General features: G+C 33.3%; 1 protein-coding gene across 3 annotated transcripts in view; it reads right to left on the bottom strand.

The window, feature by feature from the left end:
* The window catches only part of LOC126884693 (nuclear factor related to kappa-B-binding protein), a 93,155-nt gene that overhangs the window by 22,039 nt on the left and 44,021 nt on the right, over positions 1-27,095 (bottom strand). For all 3 annotated transcript variants that reach the window (XM_050650771.1, XM_050650769.1, XM_050650770.1), the window contains exons 3-7: positions 22,097-23,617; positions 15,239-15,657; positions 14,016-14,273; positions 9,471-9,680; positions 1,059-1,691 (exon numbers count right to left, since the gene is read on the bottom strand). In XM_050650771.1, coding sequence (XP_050506728.1) covers positions 1,059-1,691; positions 9,471-9,680; positions 14,016-14,273; positions 15,239-15,657; positions 22,097-23,617 — 3,041 coding nt within the window. The remainder of the gene's footprint in view (positions 1-1,058; positions 1,692-9,470; positions 9,681-14,015; positions 14,274-15,238; positions 15,658-22,096; positions 23,618-27,095) is intronic.

Raw genomic sequence — 27,095 nt, 5'->3', positions numbered from 1 at the left:
AGCTTTTAGTACTCGAATACCTCATAATTTAATAATCTAATGTCAAAAATGCTTAAAAATTAAAGACAAAAAGTTATGCTATAAAATAACTGTTGAAATACCCAAAACGGACGCTTATAACCGGTACTAGAAATTAGCAATTAATGAAATCGATTCATTTCTGGAATATAAATAAATGTACCAGTTTTCGTCATTTAAAATTTTTTTTGAATTTTTTTTTAAATTCAAAAAACGGAAAATTTTCAAATCGATTTTTCTAGAAAACTGTGTATTCTATCGACTTTAAGCAAGAGTACCTTTTAGTACTAGAATATCTCACAATTTAATAATTCGGAGTCAAAAATGCTTAAAAATTAAAGACAAAAAAGATAGGCGATAAAATAACCGTTGCCCTACCCAAAACGGACGCCTATGATCGGTACTAGAAATTCGCAATAGATGGAAGAGAATTATCTCTGGAAGATAAATACGCGTACCAATTTTTGTTTTTCTAAATAGAAGAGTTCTGGAGGTATTTAAGAAAAACTAATTACAAGACGCCATCTTCAAAGAGCTCTAGCTCCCTTAGGAAGCGTTTTCGGACTAAGCGAATTGGGTTAAATTGTCTTAAAATTATCTGAAGAGTCTTCTGTCTTCGTTTGTCGGTAGAGTTTCTGGACACCCTGTATAGGTAGAGAGTTGGAGCAAGAACCGATAATCATTAAGATCGAAAACAAACAATTAATTCGCATGGAGCGAATGGAGCAAAAGAGAAGCAAAAGAAGGTACATAAAACCAAAATGGGAAACAAAAGAAAAAAGGGAAAACCGAGGAAGACATGGATGGACCAACCATGATATAGGTTTTTATAAGAAAAGAGAGACATGAATATAAGGGATATGAAGAATCTGGCCGCCAATAGAAGTGCATAGAAGAAATGGATAAGAGGTGTAGCCCTGCATCCGACGCCCTGAAGGATACTAAGGATTATAAAAAAGAAGAGGAAGTGGAAGTATTTAATTGAGTTTAATTGGTACTATATAAAGTGTAAAAATAAAAAAATTAAAAGTGCTACTTACCAGTACTAAGTTTCTGCTGTCCAACGACTTGGGTAGTAACAGGTACTATTCCTGATTTCTGTACATTGATCAGTCCGCTTTTTTGTTTCAATATAATTTGTTGTGGATTCGCCAGAAGACTAGCATTAGGTAATATCTTCTGTTTGATTGTTTGTAGAATTTGTTGTTGTTGAGCCTGACTAAGATTACCTTGCGTTTTTATCTGCAATCCAGACTGGCCAATTAATTGATCAGATTTCGGCACTGCTACCGTCATGATATTAGCTTGGTCAATTGGTGATTCCCCTGAGGCTGTAGTTAGTGGGCTTAGGCCTACATTTCCAGTAGGCGAAGCTCTTAACAAAGTAACGTTTTTGATATTTTGTAAATGTAATATTTGCTGTTGCATGTTTGCCGGTACTTTAATTTTTTCCTGTTGACTGTCTGAACCATCAGAGGGATTTTGTTTCTGTACCAAAATTTGCTTCTGTTGGGCAGTAAGCGTTTGTAGAAGTTGTTGAGTCACCACTTGACCTAATTGTTTGGTAGGGGTAGTCCGGTGCTCTTGAATCTGCTTGATTAGTTGCGCATTTGATGTTGGTATTATCAAAGACTTGCCTTGGGACGGAGACAGGATTTTGACAAGTCCTTTACCTAATAACGAATACAAAAAATTAATAAAAACAGTTATAAGTGAGAGGCTGAAACGTTAAAATTAATATTAACGCGTTTTTGCTATTAATCAATTAAAGATAAATAGTCTAGTAAAATAAAATTACACTACATGTAAATCAAAATGTAAATTTGTACAGATTGAAACAAATTTTATATCAAAGTTTAGGTGGGTAAAAAAGATATTTTCAAGAAAGTATCCAAATCATACAAGGGGATCATTGTTTAAATAATTAAAAAGGGGTCATTTATGCATAAAAATTACTTTTTTAACTGCTGAGGTCATCCAATTACTAATGAAGGTCTATAGGATTGTTTTCTTTAAAGTTGAAGGGTAAATCTTTCACATAAGACTTACTAAATTAAATTTGTCCCCTATTTATTTAAATAATTATACATAAAACTTTAAAAACAAATTTACAAAAAATTATTTTTAGCGTTTTAAATAAGCACTATAAAATATCTTATTTTACATACAAGATAAGTTGCGCTATGTTATCAGTATTAATCGAAAAAAAAATTGGTGCAAAAATATTTAATATTTTTTGAGATATTGAATTTGTTTATTAAATATTACTCTATTTTCAATTGCAAAAACGCGGTTGTTACCAAAGAAATATTAACCTGTATTAAATCTGATTCTTTTTATTTTTATGTATAATTTCGATAAATGTATTGATAAATTCAAATTTCAATTAAACTTCCCCCTAAAATGGCATTTGAAAATTATTCAAATTTGTTTATAATTTGTTTTTTTAATAGCGTCGCGGGGATTAAATATTTTGAAATGCCGTTTCGATAATTGGGTTCCTGGGAATTTTTCACTAATTAACAATGTTTTTGTCTTTTTTTCCTCTTCTTTTTTTTCTTGGAATTATATTACTACGGGCCCTTTTTGGGTTAAGTTTCATTAAGAATGTCGAATCTCTAAGTTGTAGATTCTAGACCTAAAAATATTAAGATTGGTCTAAAATCACTTAAATAAAATGTGAATACTTACTGAGTTACAGGGTTTTTTATTTAAAAATTTAAAAATTATTTTTACCAAGTACTTTCAAACTATTTAACGTATCCTTATCATACTTGACAGAAAGTGTGAGTACTATACAGTCTACTAAATTGTGATAAATAAAAGTTTCTAGCTACCACCAGAGGCGTACGACAGGGGACAGTTAATGGTTGACCCTTCCCAAATTCTACGCCACTGAGGGAATTACTATTTTAATGAAATTTTTCGATTCTCCAATACTTTATATGTAAATAATATACACCTTACTGGTAACGATTAAGTCATTAGTTTTCGAGATATTGGACGTTAAAAATGAAACGGCATAGTTATTTTGATTCATTCATTCATTCATTCATTTTAAACTTACAATATCTCTCAAACTGATGACTTTATCGATACCAATAAAGTTATTTACATACAAAGTATTGGAGAATCGAAAAATTTCGCTACAATAGTAATTCACTCAGTGGCGTAGAATTTGGAAAGGGTCAATCATTCACTATCCCCTGTCGCACGCCTCTGGCACTAGCTAGAAACGTTTATTAATCACAATTTGGTAGGGTGCATAATAACCACACTTTCTGCCAAGTATGATAAGGATACGTCAAATAGTTTTAAAGTACTTGTAAACAATAATTTTTAAATAAAACACCCTGTAACTCAGTAAGTAGCCACATTTTTAAGAGATTTTAGTTAAATCTTAATATTTTTAAGTCCAGAATCTACAACTCAGAGATTCGACATTCTTAATAAAATTTAACCCTAAAAGCAAGAAACCCATTATGAACGCCCGGCCCGGCACAGCCCGGCACGGCACAGCACAGGCCGACACGTCCAAAAACCCATTTGTAACGGCCGGCACGGCACCGGAAAAATGATCATATATTTTAAAAACTATCGTAAAATAAAAGTTTTTAAAAGACATAAACTACACCATTTTAAAGAATATGCATCATGTTAAAAAAACGAATTCATGGTTAAAAGATAATGTACGTACCTGTCCATTGATCAAAATTTTCGGATATTTGTACCCATGTATTGTCCTTTTTCTTACTATCATGATAACTTGAGTCCGATGCATCATACAAAAATGGGTATTCTCTGACACTCTCAATGAAAAGCTCGTCCATATTATTTTATTTCAAAAGAAACAACGCGCTTTCAATTAAAAAATCAACAATATATCTGCTTATTACCAATTATGATGCACTGGCGCCGACTGGCCGTTCGACTTCAACGGATTTTATTCTCCTCGGAGAATTTTGGCCGTTCCGTTTGCGTGCTGGCCTGTGCCTGGCCGTTCCGTTTGCGTGCTGGCCTGTGCCGGGCCGAGACGGCCGCTCATAATGGGTCACGTTGCATTTAAAACTATACAAATGAATTTGGACTGTCCTGTGCCGGGCCGGGCTGTGCCGGGCTGTGCCGTACAGGCCGTTTATAATGGGTTTTTTCTCGTAGTAATATAACTCCAAGAAAAAAAAAGAAGAAGAAAAACGACAAGAAATTTTTGTTAATTAGTAAAAAATTCCCAGGAACCCAATTATCGAAACGGCATTTCAAAATACTTAATCCTTGCGACGTTATTAAAAAAAATTATAAACAAATTTGAATAATTTCCAAATGCCATTTTAGGGGGGAGTTTAATTGAAATTTGAATTTATCAATACATTTATCAAAAAATTACATAAAAATAAAAATAATGAGATCTTAAGCAGGTGAATATTTCTTTGGCAACAACCGCGTTTTTGCAATTGAAAATATAGTAACATTTAATAAACAAATTCAATATCTCAAAAAATATTAAATATTTTTTGACCAATTTTTTTTTGCTTAATACTGGTAACATATCGCAACTTAGTCTGTAAAATAAGATATTTTATAGTGCTTATTTAAAACGCTAAAAATAATTTTTTGCAAATTTGTTTTTAAAGTTTTATATACAATTATTTAAATAAATAGGGGGCCAAATTTAATTTAGTAAGTCTTATGGGAAAGATTTACCCTTCAACTTTGCAGAAAAAAATCCCAAAGACCTTCATTAATAAGTGAATTACCTCAGCAGTTAAAAAAGTATTTTTTTTGCAAAAATGACCCCTTTTTAATTATTTAAACAATGATCCCCTTGTATGATCAGGATACTTTCTTGAAAATATCTTTTGTACCCACCTAAACTTTGATATAAAATTTGTTTTAACCTGTACGAATTTACATTTTAACTTTTTTTTATTTTATTAGGCTAAAATTATTGAGAAATAATTAATAACATACGACGACACTGTGATTTTCGCGAGTAGCATGGAGGAGCTGAGTTGCCTGATGGGTAACATACAAAGAATAAGTGCACAATACGGGCTCAAAATAAACATCACAGAAACCAAATGGATGTTACTTACTAATGGTAGGGGAGCCCAAGCGGGGATATTTGCAGTTACTCGAGCGCGTCAGATTATCATATGGGGAGAACCCTGGTACTCTGTAGATGTACCTCTACCATATATTGGCTCTAAACACAGGGGAGTACATTAAGAGGGGACCGAAAAAAAAATCTATCCTTAGAAAAACTCGAAATCGGCAGATTAAGATAAGGTAAGTTAGGTACATGCAAAACAGTGTATATTTAAAAAATCTGACGATTTGGAATGATCTGAATGATAAGGAAATGGGTGAGTCACAAAGTTTCACAAGAAAAAAGCGAATATTTCCCGAAATGAACGATAGATCTAAAAACTAAAAATACGTGATCAGTATTTGTTAAAAATCTTTCGAATGATACCAAACACGACTGCCCACGGAGAGAGGTGGGGGGTAAATTTAAAATTTTAAATACGAATCCCGCGATATTTCGCGAAATGAACATCAGATCGAAGAACTGAAAAATACACTTATTCAATATGTTTGAAAAATCTATCGAATGGCACCAAACACGACCCCCCACGGATGTGGGGTGGGGTTTACTTTAAAATTTTAAATAGGAGCCTCCATTTTTTATTGCAGATTCGGATTCCTTACGTAAAAGTAAGTAACTTTTATTTGAAACATTTTTTCGAATTATGGATAGATGGCGCTATAATCTAAAAAACGATTGTTGGAAATGGAAAATTAAATTAAAAAATGGAAAGTCCCCACTAAAATGGAAAACTTTACTTAACTTTTTTTATTTTAGAACCTACTCTTCACAACCCAATAGGTCCCCAAAGCGCTCGAGGGACTGCACATTTACTATACTTTCCTCTCCTACTATAAGCAAAACCCAACAACGAGCAAGACGACTGATATTAGATAATCAAAGAATTGAACACGTGGATTACACTTACTTATGAACAGCAGTTAATTCAAGTTGGGATCAATATAAGGCGATACATATAAGAATAAAAGCAAGAGCGTCGTTCACTAGCATGAAGCAAATGTTTACCTCGAACAGCCTCACCTTACCCCTCACAATCCGACTACTCAAATGATATGTATTTCCGGTTTTGTTATATGGAATGGAGGCGTGGACAATGACCGCAACACTAATGAAAAAAGTAGAGGCCTTCGAAATGTGAGCTTACCGACGTATATTACCTATATCCTGGACCGAGCAAGTGACCAATGAGGAGATACTACGCCGGATAGGTAAGGAGAAAGAGCTAGGAATAACTAAAAAGAAAATAAACTTGGAATACTTGGGTCATGTTATGAGGCACAGTAAATATAGAGTACTACAGCTATAGGCTATTGATTATGTATTTTAGAAAGGAACTACAACGTTAACCGGGTTTTATTGTTTCATATAGTCAATGGATCTCTAATTATGAAAAAACCGCGGAGTGCTACCATTTAAAGGGGTGCGTTTTTGAGAAAGGGGTGAATTAGTCCCTAGGCACAGGGTGAATTAGGGTGAGTTCTATGCACTTTTGGTACAAAAACGTCTACAGGAAAATTGTTCCAGGTTAAATTTACTATCGAAACATCACATTTTAAAGTCTTACAAGTTTTAAAGTTTTACAAAAATATATTCAACAGAAACGCAAGAAAAAAACATGAAAGACAGCAATTTTATCTTTTGCCCCATAAGTTTTTCCACGAGGATATAGGTATAGGCATTGCTTCCCAGAAAAAAACTTCAATCCTTCCTCTTTAAAGTGACGTCTGTATGATTTTATTGTTTCCAAAATATGATTTTTCAAAGTTCGCCACTCATAGCGATTTTGACCCATTTTCCTTGTTACTTCAAACATTGTTCTGTAACGTTTTTCTACGTAGCTTTAGGTATATGCAATGTTACATTTGGTATGATGAAAAGTCAATTACCTTTAAAATGGTCTATTGTAGAAGGCTGTGTGACTATTTTTAAGTAAGATATGGTTGTTCAAAGTTTTATACTTTTAATGATTTTTGATATATTTTACGATTATTTTTAAATTTATATTATTTATAACTTTTTTCATTGTATATTTAATTATATATGTACATAGTACAATAAAAAAAGAAAGCTTCTTTTCCTTTAAAATGGTGTATTGTAAAAAATTCTATGACTATTTTTTAAACAAGATATGCTTTTTCAAAATGTAACACATTATACACATGCAGTAGGTCCTACTAGATTGGAACCATATGGAAATCATTTTTGTTATTAACTTTGTGAAAAAAAATTTCTTTATAAAATGCTCTGCATGGCCTAAAACCTAAGATTCAATCATCAGATATAAAATGTTATCAATAGTGTACGAGGTATGTTAAAAAATATGAATTTCGCTCAAAAGTAAAGTACCTTTATATTTCACAATATCGAAAAGGGTTATTTGGAATTAAAAATTTTCTCGAATTATGGATACTCTTGGATATCCTACGAATATCTTGTTTAAAAATAGTCCTAGAATTTTTTGCAATACACAATTTTAAAGTAAAGAAAAGAAGCTTTTTTTTATTCCATAATGTATATAACTAAATATATACAAGAAAAAAAGTCATAATGAGAAATTTAAAAAATAATCATTAAAAATATCAAAAATCATAAATAGTTATTTACGTACCAAGTCAGTAAAGTGACTCTTTATCAAACGATTATGATATTATGAGAAGAGCGAGCGAGGCGAGTAACAGACGAGTTCGATAAAGAGTCTTTACTGACGTGGTGCATACAAAATTTTATTGCCAACATAATTTGATTGGAAAAAACTTGGAATTTGAACCTTAAATTCGCACCTTAAAGTTGTCTACGTAAGAGTTTGGGCTCTGTAATTATTTAAAAAATAATATAAAATTTATAAAAAAGAAATGAATAAAAATCTGTCGTTTATTTAACTTATTTAAAATCTCATTATAACACCTCACAATTTTTTAAATTTTATTATCTTCATTATTTCATAAAATTAATCATCTTTAATTTTAATATCCCCGAATCAAAAACTGAAGAATGAAGTACTGAAAGCTTGGACAATGCCAGAATATATTTTATCTACAATAATTTGATATTGGTTTAACACTTACTTGCAATTTACAATTTAAGAACTTTTTAAATTTTAGATGTCATAATAATTTCATGACAGTGATGACAGATAACTTTTGCAAGATGGCCGCTCTCGATTTTTAATCGATAGTTATCAATATTGAATAATTACTAAATCGGTAAAGTTTTAATTTATTTTATATGAATATAATTACAAAATACTACAGAATTTCACTTTTTGACATAAATTTAATTGATAATATCGCAAATTGTGTACAATATTTTTAATAATTAAAGTAAATAAATTTTAAGTTCACTCAAATACTCGCCATTCGATTACTGCCATCGACCAGTTACATTCAATCTTGGTTAATTTGATTAATCGCGGCAGGTAAAGTAAAATTCTTCTTTAAGTACAATAAAGTGTTACTTTACTGCCGCAAATGAGGGCAAATGAGTACGATAATGTATGACTTTAGTGACGGTTGGCGATAAAAGTATAAAACCTTGAAACAGCATAACTTGCTTAAAAATAGCCATACAACCTTATGCAATAGACCATTTTAGAGGTAATTGAATTCTATTTCTACTAAATGTACCACCATTGCATATACCTAGAAATGCGTAGAAAAAAGTTACAAAACAATGTTTGCGAAATAATGGAGAAAATGGTCGAAAAATGCTGTGAGCGGCGAAATTTAAAAAATCCTATTTCGGAAACTATAAACCCTAGAGACTTTTACCAAACTTCATGTATTGAATATATTTTTTTTTGTAAAAAATATATTCTTTTCTTTTGAATATATTTTTGTAAAAAAAATATTTTTGACTTAAAATTATGATATTTCGATAGCAAATTTAACCTGGAACAATTTTCCTGTAGACGTGTTTGTGTCAAAAGTGCATATAACTCAACACAATTCACTCTGTGCCTAGGGACTAATTCACCCCTTTCTCAAAAACGCACCCCTTTAAATGGTAGCACTCTGCCGTTTTTTCAAATAAAGAGATCCATTGACCATATGAGACAATAAAATCCTGTTAACGTTGTAGTTCCTTTTAGCTCTCTTATTTTGAACATAATTAATAGCCTACTAATTATCCAAGGGAAAATAGACAACAGAGGGCGGTCCAGGGAGGAGTAGTCACTCATAGCTCCAAAATTTGCGGCAATGGTTCGGATTGCCATCTGCCAAACTATTCAGACCTGCCGTAAACAAAGCCAGAATAACAGTGTTAATTGGCAACGTTAGGAACAGACAAGCCACGTGAAGAAAAAGAATAAAACACTAATAAAATTATAAAATAACTGTAAACTTACCAGTTTTCAGAGTGGGGCTAGATACCCTATTGTGAATGATGGTCTGGTATGGTTTATTCACATCTTTTTCGTCTTTTGGTTTTAAAGTGACGTTTGAAGCAGCAGCAAGAGGTGGAGGTTCGTCTGATATCACAGGTTTGGTCTGAAGAACAGTTTCCTGCACTTGTACTTGCGGTTTTGGAAGATTATTACTTAATAACAAACTTGTTCCTAGAAAACGAAAAGGGTAATGTTAGAGAATAAATATAATAAATTTCTAGTGAGCCGGTAACATCGTCTCCAACAGTTCATTTCCATGGCCTTAGTTTTTGATTTGGTTCTGTGATTTACTTCGCAGAATTCGGCTCCGTACAGCCCAATTCTTTATTGTTTTAAAAATACTTTTTTTTTATTTTATTTCTCGACAATAGCCTGTGCTTGGACAATCGTCGAATGCATTTCTTCGTTACTCCCTGCTTATGATGTTATTACTCCTGAATATTTGAAGGTCTCAGTTTATTTTATAGTTCCCATATCAATTAAGAGGCTTTCTGGTTTTCTCCTGCAGCTAATTACTCGGTTTTTTGTATATTTAAGACATTATCAAAGTTGATGCGTCAGTTGTCACTCATCCATTTAGTTGCAGACGAAAAAAAACCAGACGACTCCCTATAAACCCCACACAGTTTAATAGGTTGTTCTGAAGCTATTTCCTTGTGGCATTTTTATAATTAAGTATTTTCTATGGGAAATAAGCCACAATTTTACTAAAAAATGAATTTATTAACGTTTCGAAGCCCAAATCGGGTTTCGTTGTCAAAATACAAAATACTATTAAAATAAACAAAAATGTTGTTGCTAAGTAAAAAAATTCTTCTAATAATTTATTTAATCTGACTCATTTACATTGGCAATTCAGACGTATATTATACAGACTTTAAAATGATATCGCCAATATTTATGAGTTGCGTTCCTGGGACGACTTTACTAAAAGATAGTTCATTCGATTACATGAAATCAATCCCAACTCAAGAATATCCGTCGCAAAAAAATCATAGCATGTGATCTGTCTTTAAAAAGACAACCAAATGCAACGATGACAGTAAAATTCTCGCGTTAGAGATTCCATAGTAAATCACGAGGAAAAACCAGGAAAAAAACCTCGTTTAATAGGAGTAGATAAATAGCCAAACTGATGAAATTATTTAAGTAATCAATAAATTAAAAACTTTAAAACGTACAAGAAACAACAAAACAACGTCTAACAAAAATTTAATATTAGCAAAACAAAACTTAATATAACCCAACAATTTAGATTTAGACAACCCAACATAAGGTTTAACCAACACAACGAGAAACCGTCCATGTAACGATCACCGTCCTGCGCAGTAAACAAAATCACCCATGTAACGCAAGAAATACAGACACAGAACGCATGGAACGTATTATTTTATAGTAACGTGATCGTTACATGACAGTTCTCGTTGTGTTGGAACAAACCCCTAATATACGAGACGGTAGAAGCTAAATCCCTAAAAGACATCTCAACTGTCATCAACACGCCTAACTTCACGTGCAACTTTGATCCATCCAAAATGCTTAGGCACAAGTTAGATACGACCCTATTCGCTGTGAGCCGATGAGTAGAAGGGATTTGACAGCTTTCACCAGCGCTGTTAGTGGCAGTTTTGTGTATTGAATTTGAACACTTTTATCAGAAAAGTACAAGTTTCAAACCGCAAGAGAGCGCTACCGACGAAACCCACAGCCAATAAAAACAGAGGTAACCTCTCAATTTCACATAAACTTCTTCTTTTTATCAATGGCCTCGTGCGTAAGCAGTCATCCAGTCGCACGAATTTATATATTAAATTTTAAAATTATAATGAATAAAATAAAAAAACATAATTACTTTTACTATTAATTCTGTGTATTGGTTCAGTAATCAGGTTACAATAATATTTCAGTTCATAATTTGTGTTTTTATAGATAAATATCTATTTTTATCGTTTTGTATATTTCACATACACCAATTTTATCAGAAAAGTATAAGTTCCAAACCGCAAGAGAGCGCTCCCGTCGAAACTCACAGCCAATCATATACACAGCAACTCCCATACATAATATTAAAAAAATAAATATATAGAATATATTTAGAAATTAAATTAATGATGCTATTATATTTATTATACGTGACGTTTGACAGTTCAAAGTTGTTGCTGTTATGATCAATATTGAACAAGTGATGGAAATAAAATACCTTGGAATTACACTATCTAGCTACGGAGACCTGGACAAAGAAGTGAGAAATCAAGTACAAAAAGCAAATATACTTGCAGGATGCCTTAATAGGACTTTTCAACGCTTCTCATTTGTTTCGAGCTTGTGTCATATGTCGTATAATCCGTGTATAATATTAATATACGACATATGACAGAAGCTCGAAACAAATGAGAAGCGTTGAAAAGTCATATAACACTTTATGACGAAACCGACATATCAATACAGAGATGCATAGACATATATCATAGATTGAGCTACCCTCCGCGCTACCTGACAACAAGATATCTTGGACAAGTTTGCGGTATCTCTTTCTAGCACATTGTACAGAGTAACTAACATGGAACTGAGTGGGGGTATAGGCACGGAAAGGAAGGACTACTGTCGCAGCTTTACAATGCGTAAGAGTGAAACAGCACTGAACCACAAAAAAAGATGGTGTCACTTCGCTCAACATGAGACTCTGTCTATGATAATATATATGTCTATGCTGAGATGAAGTCAAGAATTTATAAAGCCAGTGTAAGACCAATAATGATATATGCATCAGAAACAAGACCCGATAAAGCCACAACACAAAGACTACTAGAAAGAATTACAGGAAATACGCTGAGATCGAAAGAGGAGTGAAAACATTTGAAGAAAATAATGTAAAGTACAGTCTATAAACGAATGGACACTACCTATAAAAAAAGAATGGAATGATCACATAAGTAGAATGAGGGAGATACATGTGGTCAAAATAGCAAGAACTAAATCACCAATCGATAGAAGATGTATCGGCCCACCTCACAAAATATAGAGTGACAACCTTCCATAGAGGTATCAATCCGCCAATGAACAAGCAAAATTTTAACTAAATACGTATTTTCTGAAAAAAATTATATAATAATATACTTAAAATCATAAAATTTATAAAAAAAATAAAAAAATAGTAACTTGCATAGGGGTTGAACCCACTTCCCTTCGATCGAAAATCAAAGCGCTTTCCCACTGCGCCAAATTCGCGTATCTGTCATGTGGGAATATACACCAACTGAACGTTTACACTTTACACCATGAACTTTTTGACAGTTGTTTATTACTTATATGAATTTAATCAAATTAGTTTGATTTTTGTGGAATTAAAGGAATATTTTGTGGAATAACAATATATTAGGTGAATATTGGTAGAAATTTTGATGGTACTCAAAGTATGTAAAATCAAAGCATTACATATATACTATTTTGGTAGGTTCATTTTAAATTTTCCAAATAGTAATTTTTTATGACTACCTATGTAATTTTTTATTAGGATACTGCAACATTAACAATAATTATTACGTACCTGTCGCTTTTAAAAACTATTTAAAAAGTCACTACAATTATAAACTTGCTTTTTTCTCTGCCATCACAACAATAAAAACTAATATAATAATAACAATAAAAACAATTATTGACAGATGATTTTAACACCCAATCAGATCCCGTATAACGTTTGAGCGACTAATGTCGGTGTGCGCATGCGCCAGGGAATGTAAAAATTTGCCCTCGTGCCTAAAGAAGTATAACTTCAAAAATGTTTATTAATTAGCTTCGGCCTATAGGTATAAATCCTTAATAGAAGAGTAATTTATAATTAATAAATTCACATCTAAATTCTTTTTTATTTTTAAAAAATTTTAAAGTTCACTTTAACTCACAATGGTTTAGCGCAGCCATATTGTATTTTTAAAAATAAAAAAGAATTTAGATGTGAATTTATTAATTGTAAAGTGTTTTTACACCCGAGATCTGTGGCTTAGCCCAGTATCTATACATTTTAATGTGTTGTTTTGCAATTACTCTTCTATGAAGGATTTATACCTATAGGACGAAACTCTGATGATGGCACGTGATGTGCTGAAAGTACTTAGCTAATTAATAATTTTTTTTTACTTTTGAGAACATACACCTGTTTGCCGGTTTGACCTACTTAAAGTGTGTATAAGTCATACAGTCTTTTTCAATTCTTAAGATATGTCCTGGATATGAGACCTTTCCCTGTTATCGATGTCTAGAAGCTCTCCTTGTGTATTAGTTCTTAGACCTCTTCATTTGTAACAAGGTCGACCCATGGAATTTTAAGCAACCTTCTGAGACACCACATTTCGAAAGCTTCAATACGGTTTAGCTGCCTTACTTTTAGTGACCAGGTCTCACTACTGTACATTATTATTGACCATATGTAGTATCAAAGGAGTTTCGAGCTGACAAAGGTGGTTGTTAAATTTACATAATAGGTAATGCCTTTAAGTTAAAACTTACCTTTCTGTGGCGCTGACACAGTTATTAAACTTGGCAGTGGATGATTTTGAACTTGGGTAGTGGGAGCCGTTATTTTCTGAGGCGATACTTGCGTAACACTAGCTCTTCGAACTGGTTTGGGCGGCGGTTGTAAGGGAGCCGGTGGAGCTGTAGAACTGGGTTCGGTTTTCACCGTTTTAGTCGGTTTTTCCGGACTTTGTTTCGCTTTCGTCTTCGTTGATGGTTTCTTTTGTACTTTTTTACTAGATTTGTTAATTCCTAGAACAAGTAATATAAGTATTAGGTTATCAATGAAAGATTTACATTACTCGGACATACACTTAAAGCAGGGCAGATCAACAACAAACGCAATTTTCATTATAAGGCAGTTGATGGAAAAATACAGGACTAAATTAACAAACGCTCATATGGTATGCATTGATCTTGAGAAAGCATATGATAGAATTCCTCGAGAGATTCTGTGATGGGCACTCAATAAGAAAGGAGTCCCTGGTGAATATGTAAAGATTGTGACAGATATGTATGAGGGAGTAACGACTAGTATTAGGATAGGTGTGGGAGAGACTGATAAATTTCATGTGAAAGTAGGATTGCACCTAGACTCGGTGCTTAGTCCTTATTTACTCTCATTAGTTTTGGACCAGATAACAGCCAAACTTCAGGGTAACATTCCATGGTGCTTAATGTATGCTGATGATGTAAGGAAATAGTGAAAGAGACTTAGAACAAAAACTGGAACAGTGGAGACAACCTCTGGAGGAAAAAGGTTTAAAACTTAGTAGGATAAAAACAGAGTATTTGGAATGTTCATTTAAAGATGTGAGTTATTAAAAATAAAATGGTATCTTTGGATGGTGAAATAATTGTGAAAAGCAATAGTTTTAAGTACATAGGATCGGTATTACGGAGTAATGAAGAAATAGATACGAGATGCATGCAGTAGAATTAGGGCTGGATGGATGAAGTGGAAAGAAGCGAGTGGTGTGTTGTGTGAAAGAAAAATTCCAATGAAGCTGAAGGGAAAATTCTATAAAACAGCCATAAGACCTGCTATGATGTACGGAACTGAATCTTGGGCAGTGAAAAAGAAAGAGGAACAACGAATGCATGTGGCGGAAATGAGAATGCTTAGATGGATGAGTGGAGTGACAAAAAAGGATAAAACTAAAAATGAGTAATTACATTACTTGGACATACACTTAAAACTTATCGATAATTCTTACCTTGATACTGTTGGTGTATCCTTTCAAAATCTTCTTCAGTTCTATTCCTGTGCAAGTATATCCAAATCTTCTTCTTCGGATCATATTTGACACAAGGATCCCATTGGGTGTGCATCCTATCCAAAGCCCCTGACACTACTGACTGCAAAACATTGTCAGGAGCCGTACTAGATATGTATTGCGACGACTTGAGAAGTTCACAAATTTCAGCCCTCGTTCCTTCGCCGTTCGGTAATCGTGCTGCGGCGTCTCTTACTAATGATAATATAGTAACAAAATTTGGTCTATCGGCAGAGAGCATAGTATGTTCTCGGGCTTTGCTGTTTCCAACAGCTGGATTGTAAATGCCTTTGATGGGACCTACCACAGACTCATAGCTGTGGCAACGGTATGTAAATGCCTTGTGTGGATTGTCATACCTAGTAATAAATAACGAATAATGAAAAACAAGTAGGTATAGTTGAGGTAAGAAATATAGTAGAATGATCAGATTTTTAAATTTAGATAGTTCTGCTTTAAGATATAGTGCGGCGGCTGGTTATTATGGTAATTAAATATATAATTAAAAATATTTATTCTTTACTTAGATATACAGTAATTAGCGCGCTAATAACCGGCAAAATAACGCAAAAGATGAAAAATATACATTGTGAAATAAAAAGAGATGAAACTAGTAGAGGTGGAAATCGATATAAACGTATAAATTAACATTACATTACATAGTATCCCACCTTTAGACGTCTGTGAGAGGAGTATTTTATAAAATTCTCCTGTCACATTGAAAGTTATCGTACTCCTCCGATACGTCGACGCTGTCAAGCCAAAACGGCATAAACAACATTGAACTTGATTTTTCAGGAAACACAAAAAAATGAATATTTTTATTTTTACCAATTCTGCTTATCTGCAAAGTGACTCAAAAAAATTGGTGATTTTTTTTTCAAATTTTAATATGTATATTGTGAAAATTAATGTGGCTGAAAATACTGTCTGAAATAAATTAAAAACTAGAAAATGGCGCTTATGTCCAATCAAGATATAACGTTGGTGAATATGCCAAACTTACCTCTGGCGTTTGTGTCGATCGCATCGCTGCAACGTTAGCCAATATGGCGCTTAAAAGGGATAGGTATTAATGAAAAAAAAAAAAACGAAAATTAAAAATTGTCGTTTATGCCAACAAGAAAAATTATGAAATTACGAAGATTTTTGATAGGCTTTATTTTTTATTAATCAAAAATACATTTTAAGTTAAAAACAAAAACCTAAATTCTTTAAACATGTTTTTGGTGCTAGGATGAAATACTTAAAAGTAAATAATTCGCAACTAGAAGCGGATATCTAATAATAGCGGATTCTAATTCATAATCACTGTCAATATTTGGTTCAACATCCTTATTGATTTGATTGCTTGTATTTTCCTTATTTTGATCACTACTTATACCGGCACCCAAACCATTATCTGCTGCTAAGTTGAAACATGATGTGAGATCGTGACTAAATATTTCTTCTTCTACTGCAACGTCTGGTGGTTCCTCAAAGATGATAATGTCATTGCTAAAAGCTTCTGCAATGTTGGCATTATAAATGTCATAAAACTCTAAGGGGAATATAGGGGAATTATTGTCAGTCAGTATATCATTTTGTACTGATTCGGTGTATGTTTTATTTTCATTTAGTAAGGCCATTATTTTTTTACTTCTGCTATTCATCTGCAACAAAAAAATGACATAAACGCCAAAAATCGATCGCCATTTTTAGCTATATAAAATTGATTTGAACTCTATGCTGTAATACAAAATGAATTGTTCATCACACTAGTACAAAGTTACAATAGAAAATTTTAAAATAAACTTTTTATTTGCGCAATTTTTAAATAAGAAACCTGCATAAGAATACCATTGAGGCATGGCGCTTGTGTCAACCACGATGTAAATATGTGGTTTTGGCATAAACGCCTCATAGTTTTTAAAGAAATTCAGTGTGTTTACGCTTCAAAAATCAATATAAATTGAAAATATTGCAAAGGTAAGTAATATCATGTTACTTATCCATAAAAATTGTAAAAATACATACCTTTACTATTATTACTGGACCGAAATGTACACAATGATAATCTTACGGGCACTGGCGATTATGTCAATCGGTGTTCACGTCGGTGTTCATGTGCGTGACTAGACTGGCGTTTATAAAAATTTTAAAACTATATGACACCTATTTCACTTTGTCTGCGGTTATTCCGCGTTGACTGGTGCGGAAATTAAAATCCTATTCTTTCGTGCAGCTAACTAAAAAGTGGTCATTTTGGCGTTTATGCCGTTTTGGCTTGGCAGCGTCGACGTCTAAATCTAAAGGTGGGAAATTATGTAATGTAATGTTAATTTACACGTTTATATCAATAATTTCCACCTCTACTAGTTTCATCTCTTTTTACTTCACAATGTACACTCACCAGCACAAAATTCCGCCACTAAAATTTTTTGATTAATTTTGACAATTTATAACTTCATTATTTGTGCTCCGATTTTCAAGATTCTTGCAGCAGTTTGTAGGTATATGTATTGATATCGTTTGGTATTATTCCGGTAACAAAAAAAAATTTGCTTGCATGGCATTATACAGGGTTGAATGGAAGCATTGTATTTTCTCCTAACTTTAAAGAATTCTGTGGAAAAATTTAAGAGCTGATTTTACTTCATAGTCCTTTCATATTATACCGGAGGCAGCACTAAGATTTTGTTTTTGTAATTATCCTAATATCTCTTTTCTTGTAAGAGCTGTACAATTTTTTGTAAATAAAAACACTGATTGACTCAAAAACATCATCATCATTTGGCTCTACAACTATATGTGAGTCTTGGCCGCGTTTACTATTTCCCTCCATTGTTGTCGGTCCTGAGCAGCTATTTCCCATTGCTATACTCCCATTTTGCGTAGATCACTGGCTACTGCGTCCTTCCATCTCTTTCTTGGGCGACCAACTGACCTTTTGCCATCGGGCCTTTCCCAGAATGTGGCGTTCAGAAGTCTTTCGTCACTTGATCTTAGCACGTGACCCGCCCATCGTATTCTGTTTGCTTTAATGTAGCATACTATGTTTTCATCTCCATATATTGTCTGGAGTTGATCATTGTGTCTTCTTCTCCATTCTCCTGTTGTCTCTTCTCTGTAAGGACCATAGATAGTAGTAGTAGTAGTAGGGGTTCAAATGGGGTAGTGAAGCGCAATACATGATGCTGTTTCCAGTTAGCATCTCTAGCCTCTCCTACTCAATTCCCATCCTCACCTCCACGAAGTGCGGCTTAGGCTGCACGGGTGAACCCCGGAGAACCTGAGCAACCCTGCTGGAGATTGGGTAACCAACCCCAGTGGAAGGTAGGGTCAGGGCTGACGAGGAAGGGAGAAATGGTCCTCCGAAAAAGGGGTTTTGCTATGGACCAGCAACCCATACAAGGAAAAAGAAAGACGCTACGAATCGAATACTATTGCCTCGCAATAGACTCAAAAACATAAATGTCTTAAATAGAGGTTGGATTGGTAAGATTAGAATGGCCCGCATGCAGCCCAGATCTCAATCCTATCGAGCATTTATGGGATGGATTGAAAATAGCTATTCGCCGTCATCCTAGACCTCAAGAAAATTTGGTACAGTTATGGCACTGGTAGAGGAATATCGGGGTATTGCCCAGGCAAGAATAACACATATTATTTATTCGATGCCTAACAGATTGCGAGTCGTGGCTGCGAGAGGTGGACATACCCGCTATTGAATTATTTGATCAATGTTTTGTGTTGCTAATTTTAGTGCGTTTGATATTTTTAATTAAATAAACCTTCAAAGCAGTGTTTTTGTTTACAGCTTTTACAAGACAAGAGATATTCGGATAATTCAAAAAACAAAATCTTAGGGATACCTTCGAGAAAATTAAGAGAAAATACAACGCTTCCATTCATCCCCGTATAATACCATCTAAGCAAAATTTTTTTGTTACCGGAATAATAACAAACGATACCAATAAATGTACCTAAATATTGATGCAAGAATTTTGAGAATCGGATTACAAAATAATGATAAAGTTATAAATTGTCAAACTTAACAAAAAATTTTTAGTGGCGGAATTTTGTGCCGGTGAGTGTATTGTTTCCCATATTTTGCGTTATTTTGTCGGTTATTAGCGCGATCACTGTATATCGTTTAAGCAGGACATATGACATGTGCTAAAATTAATTTTTATCATTTTTTATTTACATTTCACCTTACAGGGACCCTCCTATTTTTATAATTTCATGTCGAACAAGTGTTCCAATCGATGGCCTCCTCGTTCACCTGATTTGAATCCTAAACATTATTTTTATTGGGGATACTTGAAAAGTAGAATTTAGAAAACTAAACTAGCAAGTCTTGCAGAGCTCAGGCAAATAATAAATCGATGAATCCATATTAATTTCTAGAGAACATGGAGACAAGTAATAGATACATTCTACCAACGTTTAGGATGCTGTCAAATTCACAACGGAAGACATTTTGAACACTCGATTAAGCAGACATTCATTTACCACTGTAGTCAACTTTTAATTATTATGTTCAATATAGTTGTACATAGTTTGAATAAAAAAAATTGTTTCTAGACTTTTGTTTTATCTTTTTAAGATGTTTCTGACTACATAAAATCGAAAGATTGTAAACGGTTGAACTGGTATTTAAATGGAGATTTCAATAAAGGCACAATATACTGGGTGTTGTATTTAAAAAACCAAAGTGACTAATGATATCAGAGCAATGACAGATCTGTCAGCGTTACAAACATCAAATGTCAAATCTTCATATTGGAAAATAGATGTATACCTGTTTTTGAATCATTCAAACCATCCATTTTAGAGATAATTAGGCCTTTCAAGACGTTTGGTACACTCTGTATATACAGAGTGGGCCAAAGAAAAGAGCCCACCTCGATATTTGGCAGTATTTTTTTAGATTTTAAGGAAATAAAAAAACAGGTCAATTTTTTATCTAAGGGTATTTTATCTAAGGTCAATTTTTATTTTTAGGGTACATACATCTGTCATTTGTTAACACCCTCCCTTCCACTTCTCCCACCCCTTATTTTTAAATAGGGAATAGGGGTCGTGTGCTAGCTCTTTGAGAGGTTATTCAATTCGCTATTCAGTAATATCACGTATCAGAGGAGTATGCACTGTATACAGTGATGAGCGCGCTAATAACCGGCAAAATAACGCAAAAGTTGGAAAACATTTTAAGTTGTGAGATAAAAAGAAATGAAACTAGTAGAGATGAGAAATTTAGCGACAAAAACCTATAAATTTACATTATATCTATCGTTTCCCACCTTTAGACGTATCGGACGAGTTTGACAATTTAGTAAACCTGTTGTCCGATTTTAGTGATTTTTTTAGTCTATTCTAGCTTTACTCTTCAAGAATATCGATGTAATAATATTATTGCTAAACAGATAAGTGTCATTGTATACCGGGTGTAACAATGATAGTGTGTTTTTTCCTCAAAGTTTGGAACACTCTGGAATATTCTAGCGTGTATAAAATATTGAAATTAAAACTCAACTGTAGCCTTAGGCTTTCTTAACATTTTGCTTTGTGATTCATTCGCTTATGTGGGATAACAAAAAAGTTAGGTACTTTAACAACTAGCCATGTTATTCATCAATACAGGGTGTTTCTAAATAAGTGTGACAAACTTTCACGGGTAATTTTTCATGAAAAAATAATGAACGTTTGCTTTATAAACATATGTCCACAAATGCTTCGTTTCCGAGATACGGGATGTTGAATTTTTTCTTACAAACTGACGATTTATTTATTGCTCTAAAACCGTTTGAGACAAATATGCAAAAGAAATTTGGTAAATTTTAAGACGTAGTTATTGTGCATTTTTTGACATACAATTAAGAATTTTATATTCACCATTGGCGTGCATACGGGATGTATCTAAAATATTTATACCCGTATGCACGCCAATGGTGAATATAAAATTCTTAATTGTATGTGAAAAATGCGCAATAACTACCTCTTAAAATCTACCAAATTTTATTTGCATATCTTAACCGGTTTTGGAGCAATAAATAAATCGTCAGTTTGTAAGAAAAAATTCAACATTACGTATCTTGGAAACGAAGTATTTGTGGACATATTATGTTTTGAAGCATTTGTGGACATATTATATTATGCAAACGGTCATTATTTTTTCATGCAAAATTACCCCTGAAAGTTTGTCGCACTTATTTAGAAACACCCTGTATTGATGAATAACATGGCTAGTTGTTAAAGTACCTAACATTTTTATTATCCCACATAAGCGAATGAATCAAAAAGCAAAATGCTAAGAAAGCCTAAAGCTACTGTTTAGTTTTAATGTCAATGTTTTATATACGCTAGAATATTCCACAGGGTGTTCCAAACTTTGAGGAAAAAACACACTATCATTGTTACACCTGGTATACAATGATACTTATCTGTTTAGCAATAATATTATTACGTCGATATTCCTGAAGAATAAAGCTATAATATACTAAAAAAACACTCAAATCGGACAACAGGTTTAGGAAATACGAGACATTAAAAATACGAGAAAATTTTTAAGGTGGTGCGTTAATTTTGATGCTTAGTGTATTTTCCATCATTTGCATTATTTTGCCGGTTATTAGCGCGCTCATCACTGTATAAATAACGAACTGGACAACTTTGACAATGTACAACGTAAAGTGGAGAAAAGTAATTGAAAACTCCAAGCCATGATCCTACAAGGCCTGTGTAAAGGTCTATGCATCACTACATTAGATTAAAAGTCATAAAAAGATAGCGAAAGAAAAAGTTCTATCTTACCTCCGCCTTTCTTGTTCTCGGAAATCCCTAATTTCTTCAGGTGCAGCTTTCCGCACAGTCCAGCTAGTAGGAAACCTGGGTGGAGGTGGACTACTAGATCTATCCGTGATATCAACGTCTAATTCTTCTTTTATGACAGACATCTCTTTAGATTCTGATTTATGTTCTAGCCAGAAGCTGCACAATGTACTAAGTAATTGATCCGAATCTCTACCAGCTCCTATCCATTGGTACACATCCAGATTTGCTTTGTACTCCATATAAGGTACGAAATCGTCAGGTTGTTCGGAGGCATTCCCACATAAAAATGTGATAGCAGAAGGTAATATTCCTATCCAGTTGTCTGTGTAACTGTACCAGTCATTAAGAGGACTTATAGGATTTTCCTGCCAGGCTTTTAGCCTCTCTTGCAATGTATACATATTCATCCTGTGATCACATGTTGAGCATATCACGTCCCTTATCAAGGAAAAGAAGTTTGCGTGTGTATCTTGCATCAGTTCTGGTTTGTTACTTAACTCTAATATGTCAATATCGGAATTATCTAAATCGATAGGGATGTTCATTACATCGATACCATCTAGATCTTCCACACACGCTGGGGTAATTTTACCATACTGAGTAATACTGTTAACAGGCTGCTGAAACACATTCGAACTAGACGTAGTTGGTACATTAGTAAATGTGGAAGTTGCTGATAGAGTAGGACTATAGGGTTCCGATTTTATCTCAACTTTAATTTTAGGTGTAGGTGTTCTTCTAGATGTACTCGATTTACTTTTACTTCTTGGTTTCGACGAGGAACTGGACATAGCGTCTATCAACGAATCCGAATCAGAATCTGAATTGGAACTATGATCGTAGTGTGACTTAATCTTATTACTATTACTAAACATGTGCTCTGAGGATTTTCGGAACTCTCTTTTGATTTTCTTTTTACTAATTAGTTTGTTTTCTACTTGGTGTTTTGTAATCACTGTCATATTTTTGTTGTAAGGCAGTTGTGTTCTACTTATGATATCTGTGAGTGTAATTCCTTTTGTGTTTAATTCTGGATCATTCAGTTGTTCCAACTTCCTTTTTTTATGTTGACAGATCATACTTTTGTATGAGTCATCATTTATATAAAACGGATTGAAATTCGGTGTGATGTACCTTTCTAAATCTACTGGAAAACTATTTAACTTTGTTAACATTGTCGAACTATAATATTGTTCTTTGGAATTATTTATACTATTCCTAATACTATTAAGATGCCGTTTTTGTTTTCGAGACAATGAAGACGGGGGCCCTTCTGGGTAGTTCTCGTCTGAAGAACACCCAGTATCATCAGTTTTTAATTTTATCGATTGCAAAATTTGAAAATATCGCCTCTTTGTTCTATATGAAACATAATCTACATTCGTTTTCTTCTTTTCTTGTTTCGGGTCCATCCCGGGAGGCAAATTTTTTATTTGAGAGAGAAGTTTATTATGAGATTCTAGTACATCATTTTTCAGCTGCTTCCTAAACACTTTATACCTAAAAATAAGATATATTATCAATTAGTAAGTATCCTCGATCTTATGGATAATAAATCCATAAAGGAAAAAATGAACAACAGTATAAAAATATCCAACGAATAATCCGCACAAAAATCAGAAATGCGAAAGAAAAATACTACAAACAAAAATGCGAGGAGTTGCCAGCAAAACACGACAGCTTTAACGTACACAAGAAAGTCATATAACTCGTTGGCATTAGTAGACAAAAAAGTTTGATGTATTATACGATAACAATTGGAAAATTTTTACAGAAACAGATCAGAAGCTAGAAATATGAAAGAAATACATAACGCAACTCTTCGAAGATGAGAGAAGACAAACTAAACTTGAAAATTTAAAAAGAGAATAATTGGGACCAGACATGGGCCATTAAAATGTTACATTTTTTAGGCCATACCTTGCATTTGTTAGAGGACTCAATTTTATTTCTTTAATGTGTAGGGGGATCAGTAGAAGCTTAAGTTTAAGTTTTTGGGGTCGCCACCCTTGTCCCCCGGCCGCCATCTTGGAAATGGGGTGCAAAGGGGTTTCGTGCTATATCTCGTAAACTACGAACCCTACGGAAAATCTAATTAAACATAAAATGTAGCAAATTAATTTTCTACAATATTGTTTCTATTAAATATCGTGAAGTGAATAACAAAAAAGATATAAACAAAAATAAGTACAAATTTTTTAACAAGTTTCCTTTTGGAGGTTATAACTTTTTTTCAGTTCATTTTAAAATAAAATATCAGTATATCAATTTTCTAGAGGGTTTTTCAGTGAACAATTTCCACTATAAGGTTGTTTAATTTTATTTATTTATATAGGTTTTACAGCGCTCCAAACTTGACCAGATGCTCGAATGCTCATAGGAATACAATAAAAACAAAACGTTAGGCTTACTTTTCTATCTATATATATTTCTTATTCATACAATTTATTATGATTTAACATTTCTATGCTATTATTAATCTATTTTTGACCTTTCTTCCCACTATAAAACTTATAACCCTAAGCATATAATAGAAAAGGCCAAAGAAGTTGTTTGAGGACAAATTCGCCCGTCCAGAAGAAGAATGACGCAACCGCAAAATGCAAAATTCTTAAGAAGAGCGAAAAACGATTTTTGATATCAAAGTCATAAAGTATGATCAAAATTAGCCATCCACCACACCGTGACCAGGATCTCGAGATATAAGCGTTTTTTGGGGTGTGCCGCTTGTCTATGAAGTAACATAACTTTTTTCCTATTGTATATTTTGACTTAAAATTTTCCAAAAAACTTCTTCATGAAATCATATTTTTTTATTGTTGTTGGTTAAAATTATAAATTAAAAAGTTTGTCACTCAACTTTTTTACGTAAACATGATATGATGTTGGAATATGATGACAAAATTTTTAAAAATTAACAACTCCTTTTATAATGTGTTTAAACATTTTGAACAGATTTCATTGTTATCTACATACTTCAAAGGTAACACAGTAAAATTTTCAAAAGGAAATATTTCCAGCGACCAAAGATACAGCGAGGTAAATTTGAAAAATCATAAAAATTGATTTTTGGCATTTTTGTATAAAATTTGATTTTTGAACATGTTCCACCAACTTTAGATAAAAATAAACTTCATATTCGGATTTAACGACCTCAAAAACATAAAAAAATGACCAAAATTAGTCATTTATCTTAAATTTGATTTTCGTGTTCGGCATAACGTAATTTTAATTAAAGTATTGTTTTTATTGTATTCCTATGAGAATGACAGAATCTGGTGAAGTTTGGAGCGCTGTAAAACCTAGATAATAAATAAAATTAAACAAGTTTATAGTGAAAATTGTTCATTGAAAAATCCTCTACAAAATCGCTATGATGTCATTTTATTGTGAAATGAACGGAAAAAAGTTATAACCTCCAAAAGGAAACTTCTTACAAAATTGTCTCTTATTTTTGTTTATAACTTTTTTGTTGGTCACTTGACGATAAAAAGTAATAGACGTAAAATTGTAGAAAATGTAATGTAATTTGCTACATTTTTTGTGTAATTAAATTTTCTGTAGGGTTGCTAGTTTAGAAGATACAGCGCGAAAGCCCTGTGCACCCCTTTTTCCAATATGGCGGCCGGGGGACAAGGGTGGCGACCCCAAAAACTTGAACTTAAGCTTCTACTGAAACCCCTACACTAACATAATGAGAGATGAAGTGATATATTATGCACTAAACCCGCCAAAGGACAGAAAAGCTACAGGTCCAGATCAACTGCCAGCGGAAATTCTTAAACTAATAGAGGACAAGATTCATGTTTTGGTAGAGTTAACCGACGTCATATATACAACTGGAATAATACCAAATGAATGGCTGGTATCAACGTTTGTAACACTTCCAAAAAAGAATAATGGCAAGAGTTGCTCTGACTATCGTACAATAAGTTTGATGAGCCACGCACTGAAAATCCTGCTAAAAGTGAGTCATAATAGAATATATGCAGGAAACTAGATAACATCAACGATACACAATTTGGATTCCGTAAAGGTTTAGGAACAAGGGAGGCACTAGTCGCACTTAACGTCCTGTCGCAAAGATGTCCAGATATGAATCAATAACTGTACGTGTGTTTTATAGACTATAATAAGGCTTTTGATAGGGTTAGACATTACCAACTGATTGAAGCATTAGAAAAAATAAGATTAGACCTCAGAGATATAAGAATAATTTCAAACTTATACTATGGCCAATGGCCAAAAAGCAGTAGTGAGAATAGAAGACATAACATCAGAAGAAATACAATACAAAGAGTGTTCGACAAGGGTGTATACTTTCACTAATATTATTTAATATATATTCAAAAGACATATTAAGTAAGGCAATGGATGAACAAAACGTAGGCATTAGAATTAATGGCCTGATCATAGATAATCTGAGATATGCTAATGATACAGTTCTTTTAGCCGAATTGCATGAAGACCTACAGATACTGCTTAATAAAATTACCGCAGTAAGTGAAGAATATGGGAATATGAAGAATATTATATTGTCAACATAAGCAAGACGAAATACATGATAATAACAAAGACAACTGAGGACATTCGTGAGATATATTTAGAGAATCAGCCTATTGAAAGAGTAAGAGAATTCAAATACCTAGGTACAACCATTAATAAAAACAATGGCAGCTCTCAAGAAATACGAATCAGAATCGAACAGGCCAGAAGCATATTTACCAGAATGAAGAGGCTTCTCTGCCATCGGGACTTAAAACTTTGAGTTAAAAGTACGACTGCTGGGCCTTTTTTTGACCCTTCGCTTCGTTATCGAACGTATTCGTTTCGTATCTGTTTAGTATACGAAGCGAATACGTTCGATAACGAAGCGAAGTGTCAAAAATCGAGGCCCTGATGTGCTATCAATATTATACGTGATGGAAGCGTGGACACTGAAGAAAATGGACGTGAGGAGACGAGACATTCGAGATGT

Source organism: Diabrotica virgifera, chromosome 5 (genome assembly GCF_917563875.1).
Source record: "Diabrotica virgifera virgifera chromosome 5, PGI_DIABVI_V3a".
Taxonomy (NCBI): Eukaryota; Metazoa; Arthropoda; class Insecta; order Coleoptera; family Chrysomelidae; genus Diabrotica; species Diabrotica virgifera.
The sequence above is the reverse complement of the archived record's forward strand: the minus strand, read 5'-3'. Positions and strand labels throughout refer to the sequence as shown.